Source organism: Corvus kubaryi, unplaced genomic scaffold, assembly GCF_017639235.1.
Source record: "Corvus kubaryi isolate FWS band 111438036 unplaced genomic scaffold, C.kubaryi_AGA036_p1.0 36550, whole genome shotgun sequence".
NCBI classification, from domain to species: Eukaryota; Metazoa; Chordata; class Aves; order Passeriformes; family Corvidae; genus Corvus; species Corvus kubaryi.
In genome coordinates, this window is record NW_024580886.1 from 1 (window position 1) to 8,310 (window position 8,310).

At 50.9% G+C, this 8,310-nt stretch overlaps 1 protein-coding gene across 1 annotated transcript in view; it reads right to left on the minus strand.

Annotated features, from left to right (window-relative positions):
- Window positions 1-3,141: 3,141 nt before the first annotated feature.
- Window positions 3,142-8,310, minus strand: part of LOC121660557 (nuclear receptor subfamily 2 group F member 6-like) — an 8,623-nt gene continuing 3,454 nt past the window's right edge. The window contains exon 2 of the mRNA XM_042019943.1: window positions 3,142-4,466. Within this exon, the coding sequence (XP_041875877.1) occupies window positions 4,286-4,466 (181 nt within the window). The 3' untranslated portion in view covers window positions 3,142-4,285. The remainder of the gene's footprint in view (window positions 4,467-8,310) is intronic.

The following is an 8,310-nucleotide window of genomic DNA, read 5'->3' on the forward strand; positions in this document are numbered from 1 at the left end:
CGGGCTTGGAGCACCAGGAAAAGCTCCTCAAACTCATCCCAGATCTTTCCCAATGGATGACCCCGATTGCGGGCTTGGAGCACCAGGAAAAGCTCCCCAAAATCACCTCGGAGCATTCCCAAGAACCCCAACCGCAGTCCTGGAGCACCAGGAAAAGCTCCCAAGCTCATCCCAAACCTTTCCCAATGGATGACCCCGATCCCGGTCTTGGAGCACCAGGAAAAGCTCCCCAAATCCATCCGATCTCCATCCCAATGGATGAACCCACCTGGATAACCCCGATGCCGGGCTTGGAGCACCAGGAAAAGCTCCTCAAACTCATCCCAGATCTTTCCCAATGGATGACCCCGATTGCGGGCTTGGAGCACCAGGAAAAGCTCCCCAAATCCATCCGATCTCCATCCCAATGGATGAACCCACCTGAGGGACCCCAATCGTGGCCTTGGAGCACCAGGAAAAGCTCCCCAAAATCACCTCGGAGCATTCCCAAGAACCCCAATCGCGGTCCTGGAGCACCAGGAAAAGCTCCCCAAATCCATCCGATCTCCATCCCAATGGATGAACCCACCTGGATAACCCCGATGCCGGGCTTGGAGCACCAGGAAAAGCTCCCCAAACTCTTCCCAGATCTTTCCCGATGGATGATCCCAATCGTGGCCTTGGAGCACCAGGAAAAGCTCCCCAAACTCATCCCAAACCTTTCCTGATGGATGACCCCGATCGCGGTCCTGGAGCACCAGGAAAAACTCCTCAAATCCATCGGATCTCCATCCCAATGGATGAACCCACCTGAGGGACCCCAATCGTGGCCTTGGAGCACCAGGAAAAGCTCCCCAAACTCATCCCAGATCTTTCCCAATGGATGACCCCAATTGTGGCCTTGGAGCACCAGGAAAAGCTCCTCAAAATCACCTCGGAGCATTCCCAAGAACCCCAACCGCAGTCCTGGAGCACCAGGAAAAGCTCCCCAAATCCATCCAATCTCCATCCCAATGGATGAACCCACCTGGATAACCCCGATGCCGGGCTTGGAGCACCAGGAAAAGCTCCCCAAACTCTTCCCAGATCTTTCCCAATGGATGATCCCAATCGTGGCCTTGGAGCACCAGGAAAAGCTCCCCAAACTCATCCCAGACCTTTCCTGATGGATGACCCCGATCGCGGTCCTGGAGCACCAGGAAAAACTCCTCAAATCCATCGGATCTCCATCCCAATGGATGAACCCACCTGAGGGACCCCAATCGTGGCCTTGGAGCACCAGGAAAAGCTCCCCAAACTCATCCCAGATCTTTCCCCATGGATGACCCCGATCGTGGCCTTGGAGCACCAGGAAAAGCTCCCCAAAATCACCTCGGAGCATTCCCAAGAACCCCGATCGCGGTCCTGGAGCACCAGGAAAAGCTCCCCAAACTCATCCCAGATCTTTCCCAATGGATGACCCCAATCCCGGTCTTGGAGCACCAAGAAAAGCTCCTCAAATCCATCGGATCTCCATCCCAATGGATGAACCCACCTGGATGACCCCGATCCCGGGCTTGGAGCACCAGGAAAAGCAGTTGTCCCAACCCCACAGAATCCTACAGGATCTTCATCCCAATCCCACAGAATCCTACTGGATCTTCATCCCAATCCCACAGGGATCCCGCTGGATCTTCATCCTGACCCCACAGATCCAGATCCTACTGGATCTTCATCCCGATCCCACCGAATCCTACAGGATCTTCATCCCGATCCCACACAGATCCCGCTGGATCTTCATCCCGACCCCACAGATCCAGATCCTACTGGATCTTCATCCCAACCCCATAGAATCCTACGGGATCTTCATCCCAATCCCACAGGGATCCCGCTGGATCTTCATCCCGATCCCACAGAATCCTACAGGATCTTCATCCCAATCCCACATGGATCCTACTGGATCTTTGTCCCAACCCCATAGAATCCTGCTGGATCTTCATCCTGATCCCACAGAATCCTACTCCGTCTTTTCCCAATCCCACAGATCCAGATCCTGCGGGATCTTCATCCCAATCCCACACAGATCCTGCTGGATCTTCATCTTGATCCCACAGAATCCTACGGGATCTTCATCCCGATCCCACATGGATCCTATGGGATCTGCATCCCAATCCCACACAAAATCCTACGGGATCTTCATCCCAACCCCACAGAATCCTACTGGATCTTCATCCCAATCCCACAGGGATCGCGCTGGATCTTCATCCTGATCCCACAGATCCAGATCCTGCCGGATCTTCATCCCAATCCCACACAAAATCCTACGGGATCTTCATCCCGATCCCACAGAATCCTATGGGATCTTCATCCCAATCCCACAGGGATCCTACTCCCTCTTCATCCCAATCCCACATGGATCCTGCTGGATCTTCATCCCAACCCCACAGAATCCTACTCCATCTTTTCCCGATCCCACAAATCCAGATCCTACAGGATCTTCATCCCGATCCCACAGAATCCTACAGGATCTTCATCCCGATCCCACAGAATCCTACGGGATCTTCATCCCGATCCCCTGAGGTTCTCGGTGTCCCACGGAGCTTTGCCAGCGGTTGTGGAACGGAGAATCCCGGCAGCAGGGAAACGTCCCCAAAATCATCCCGGAATTCTGGGAAAAACCTGGGAATTTTGGAATGAACCTGGGATTTTTAGGGATAAACCCGGGATTTTTGGGGATAAACCTGAGAATTTTGGGGGATAAACCTGGGGATTTGGGGATAAACCTGGGATTTTTAGGGATAAATCTGGGATTTTTGGGGATAAACCTGGGATTTTGGGATAAACATGGGAATTTTGGGGGATAAAAATGGGAATTTTGGGGGATAAACCTGGGAATTTTGGATAAACCTGGGGTTTTAGGGATAAAGCCGAGATTTTTAGGGATAAACCCAGGATTTGGGGATAAATCTGGGATTTTTAGGGATAAACCCGGGATTTTGGGATAAACCTGGGAATTTTGGGGGATAAAAATGGGAATTTTGGGGGATAAACCTAGGATTTTAGGGATAAACCTGGGAATTTTGGATAAACCTGGGGTTTTAGGGATAAAGCCGAGATTTTTAGGGATAAACCTGAGGATTTGGGTGTAAATCTGGGATTTTCAGGGATAAACCTGGGTTTTTAGGAAAAACCCAGGATTTTTCAGGATAAACCCAGGATTTTCAGGATAATTTTCGGGATAAACCCAGGATTTTTGGGATAAACCCAGGATTTTCGGGATAATTTTCGGGATAAACCCAGGATTTTTGGGAATAAACCCAGGATTTTCAGGATAAACCCAGGATTTTCAGGATAATTTTCGGGATAAACCCAGGATTTTTGGGATAAACCCAGGAATTTCGGGATAATACCCAGGATTTTTGGGAATAAACCCAAGATTTTTGGGATAAACCCAGGATTTTCGGGATAATTTTCAGGATAAACCCAGGATTTTCAGGATAAACCCAGGATTTTCTGGATAAACCCAGGATTTTCGGGATAAACCCAGGATTTTTAGGAATAAATTCAGGATTGTCAGGGATAAACCCAGGATTTTCGAGAATAAACCCAGGATTTTTGGGGATAAACCCAGGACTTTCAAGGATAAACCCAGGATTTTCGGGATAATTTTCAGGATAAACCCAGGATTTTTGGGATCAACCCAGGACTTTCAAGGATAAACCCAGGATTTTCAGGATAAACCCAGGATTTTCAGGATAAACTCAGGATTTTTGAGAATAAACCCAAGATTTTCGGGATAAACCCAGGATTTTCGGGATAATTTTCGGGATAAACCGAGGATTATCAGGATAAACCCAGGATTTTCGGGATAAACCCAGGATTTTTGGGATAATTTTCGGGATAAACCCAGGATTTTTGGGAATAAACCCAGGATTTTCGGGATAAACCCAGGATTTTCGGGATAATTTTCGGGATAAACCCAGGATTTTCGGGATAAACCCAGGATTTTTGGGATAATTTTCGGGATAAACCCAGGATTTTCGGGATAAACCCAGGATTTTTGGGGATAAACCCAGGAATTTTGAGAATAAACCCAGGATTTTCGGGATAATTTTCGGGATAAACCCAGGATTTCTGGGGATAAACCCCTCATCCCGAACCCCACATCCCAGGAATCCTTCGGGATTTCCACCCCCACGCCTGCCAGAACGGGGAGCAAATTTTGGGATTCCCACGGATCCAGGAATCCCCCCCATCCCACAAACCCAACCCCAACTCCAGGCGAGCTCAGGGCGCTCGGAAAGGAGGGAAAACCCCTAAAAATCCCTCAAAAAAGCGGGAAAAACGGGGTTTTTTGGGCGGAAACGGCGATTCCCAGGATTGCTGGGGATCCCTTGGGAATTTTTTCCATACCTTCCTTCCTCATTCCCACTCGGAAGCACTTCTTGAGGCGGCAGTACTGGCATTGGTTGCGGTGGTGTTGGTCGATCTGGCAATCCCGGTTGGATCTGCGGGAAGCACCGGGATCAGCCGGAATTCCCGGGAATGAGATCCCTCCCCCCCCTTCATCCCGGGAATTCCTGAATTTCCCGAATTCCTCCAGCCCCTTCCTGCTTTTTCTCGCCGGGATTTTACGGGAATGGATGTTTCTGGGATTCCATCCCTCGGGAAAAGCGGGAAAACTCTCGGGATTGGATCCTTGGGGATCCCATGGATGTGTTTGGAATTCCAAGGAATTCCAGGAATTTCCTGCGGGGTTGGGTCAGAAATCCCTGAGGCAGCGCTGTTCCCAAATCCTCTGGGATGCCGGGATAGAGGGATGTTCCCGAAATTCCCAAAATCCCTGGAAAAGGGGTCCTGGCTCATGGATTCATCCCAAAATTCCCAAAATTCCCTGGAAAAGGGGTCCTGGCTCATGGATTCATCCCCAAAATTCCCAAAAATCCCTGGAAAAGGGGTCCTGGCTCATGGATTCATCCCAAAATTCCCAAAATTCCCTGGAAAAGGGGTCCTGGCTCATGGATTCATCCCCAAATTCCCAAAAATCCCTGGAAAAGGGGTCCTGGCTCATGGATTCATCCCCAAATTCCCAAAATTCCCTGGAGAAGGGGTCCTGGCTCATGGATTCATCCCCAAATTCCCAAAAATCCCTGGAAAAGGGGTCCCGGCTGCCATTCCCACATGGAATTCCCAACCTCACCCCCCCCAAATCCCATTTTCCAGGAGGGGAGGGGGTCCCATCCCAGGAATGCAGCAGGAAATCCCTTCCCAGCGGGAAGTGGGGCGGGAAAAGGGAATTTGGGATGAATTTGGGATAAAGGTGGGCTGGGAAGCTCCGGGAGCCGCGGGAATCCCGACACGGATCTCCGGGAATCCCGACACGGATCTCCAGGAATCCCAACATGGATCTCCCGCAATCCCGACACGGATCTCCCCAAATCCCGACACGGATCTCCCCAAATCCCGACACGGATCTCTGGGAATCCCGACACGGATCTCCCGCCATCCCGACACGGATCTCCCCAAATCCCGACACGGATCTCTGGGAATCCCGACACGGATCTCCCGCAATCCCGACACGGATCTCCCGCAATCCCGACACGGATCTCCCAAAATCCTGACAAGGATCTCCCCAAATCCCGACACGGATCTCCCGCAATCCCGACACGGATCTCCCCAGATCCCGACACGGATCTCCCCAAATCCCGACACGGACCTCCGGGAATCCCGACACGGATCTCCCGCAATCCCGACACGGATCTCCCCAAATCCCGACACGGATCTCCCCAAATCCCGACACGGATCTCCTGCAATCCCAACATGGATCTCCTGCAATCCCGACACAGATCTCCCGCAATCCCGGCACGGATTTCCCACAATCCCGACACGGATCTCCTGCAATCCCAACACGGATCTCCCCAGATCCCGACACGGATCTCCGGGAATCCCGACACGGATCTCTGGGAATCCCGACACGGCTCTCCCCGAATCCCGACACGGATTTCCAGCAATCCCGTCACGGATTTCCCGCAATCCCGGCACGGATTTCCCGCAATCCCGACACGGATTTCCCGCAATCCCGACACGGATTTCCCACAATCCCGACACGGCTCCGGAGGCGAGGCCGGCGGGGATTGGCAGGGAATTAATTCATCCCGAACATCCCCGCTGCGGCCGGGAACGTGCTCCCGATGAAAAGCGCGGAGCAGAGCGGCCCTGACATCTTCATTGCCGGGAAAGGCCTCGGGAAGGGCTCGGGAAGGGCTCGGAGAGGCGGGAAAAGCTCTCAGAATTTATCCTGGATTTTTTCCAAGGGATGAATCCACCTGGATGATCCTGAATGTGGTCGTGGAGCAGCAGGAAAAGCTCCCAAATTTCATCCCAGATTTTTTCCAATGGATAAAATCACCTGGATGATCCCAATTGGGGTCTTGGAATATCAGGAAAAGCTCCCAAAATTCATCCCAGATTTTTTCCAGTGGATGAATCCACCTGGGGACCCTGATTGTGGTTTTGGAGCAGTGGGAAAAGCTCCCAAAATTTATCCTGGATTTTTTCCAATGGATAAAATCACCTGGATGATCCTGAATGTGGTCGTGGAGCATCAGGAAAAGCTCCCAAAATTCATCCTGGATTTTTTCCAATGGATGAATTCCCCTGGGTGATTCCCACCACAGCCTTGGAGCATCGGGAAAAGCTCCCAAAATTTATCCCGGATTTTTTCCAATGGATGAATCCGCCTGGAGACCCCGATCGTGGTCTTGGAATATCAGGAAAAGCTCCCAAAATTCATCCTGGATTTTTTCCAATGCATAAAATCTGCCTGGGTGATTCCCACCACGGCCTTGGAATATCAGGAAAAGCTCCCAAAATTATCCCAGATTTTTTCCAATGGATGAATCCACCTGGAGACCCCAATTGTGGCCTTGGAATATCAGGAAAAGCTCCCAAATTAATCCTGGATTTTTTCCAATGGATAAAATCACCTGGATGTTCCCAGTTGTGGCCTTGGAGCAGTGGGAAAATCTCCCAAAATTTATCCCAGATTTTTTCCAATGGACAAAACCACCTGGATGATCCTGAATGTGGTCTTGGAGCAGCAGGAAAAGCTCCCAAAATTAATCCTGGATTTTTTCCAAGGGATAAAATCACCTGGGGACCCCGATCGTGGTCTTGGAGCAGCGGGAAAAGCTCCCAAAATTCATCCCAGATTTTTTCCAATGGATGAATCCACCTGGATGATCCCAATTGTGGTCTTGGAATATTGGGAAAAGCTCCCAGAATTTATCCTGGATTTTTTCCAATGGATAAAATCACCTGGATGATCCTGAATGTGGTCGTGGAACATTGGGAAAAGCTCCCAAAATTCATCCCAGATTTTTTTCCAATGGATGAATCCACCTGGGGACCCTGATTGTAGTTTTGGAATATCAGGAAAAGCTCCTAAAATTTATCCTGGATTTTTTCCAATGGATAAAATCACCTGGATGATCCCACCACGACCTTGGAGCAGTGGGAAAATCTCCCAAACTTTGTCCCAGATTTTTTCCAATGGACAAATCCACCTGGGCGATTCCCACCATGGCCTTGGAATATCAGGAAAAGCTCCCAAAATTCATCCCAGATTTTTTCCAATGGATAAAATCACCTGGGGACCCCGATTGTGGTCTTGGAATTTCGGGAAAAGCTCCCAAAATTCCTCCCGGATCTTTCCCGACACCCGAACCCCCTCCCGCAGCCCTGGCAAAACCTCCCCAAAAAATCCCCTCGCGACTTTTCCAATGGAAAAGGCGGCAGCGAGCTGGGAAATTTGGGAAGCTCCAAAAGGCCCGGGTTGTGCTAATTACTTAATTAGGGCGGGTAATTAGCGAGAGCGGGAATTAAAGTGAGGCCGAGGCACTTGGAATATGCAAATGAGCGCCAGCGGGGGCTCGGGGCCGCTTTTGATTGCCGGAACAAAAGTGGGATCCTGGAGCTTTGTTCCCGACCCCTCTTCCCACTTGGAAAAGCCAACAATTCCCAAGTCACTTCCTGGCTTTTTTTTAAAGAAAAGGGGAAAAAAAACCACCCCAAAATCCTGGAATATCCCAAATCCCGGCGTGATCCAGCTGCTGTCACCCCTCTCTCTGTCCCCCCAGGGATTTGCTCCAGCTTTTCCCGTTGTTCCGGGAATGTGGAATTCCTTAAAACGCCCCCCCACCCCCCCGGGTTTCCAAGCGTTTAATCCCGGCGGGGAAACTGAGGCAGGGCCGCATCCACAGGGAAGGATCGGAGGCGCTGCCGGGATTTTGGGAATATGGGGAAGGATCCCGAGGGTCCCGGGGTAGGACCGGGAGGGGATCGGAGCCGGGA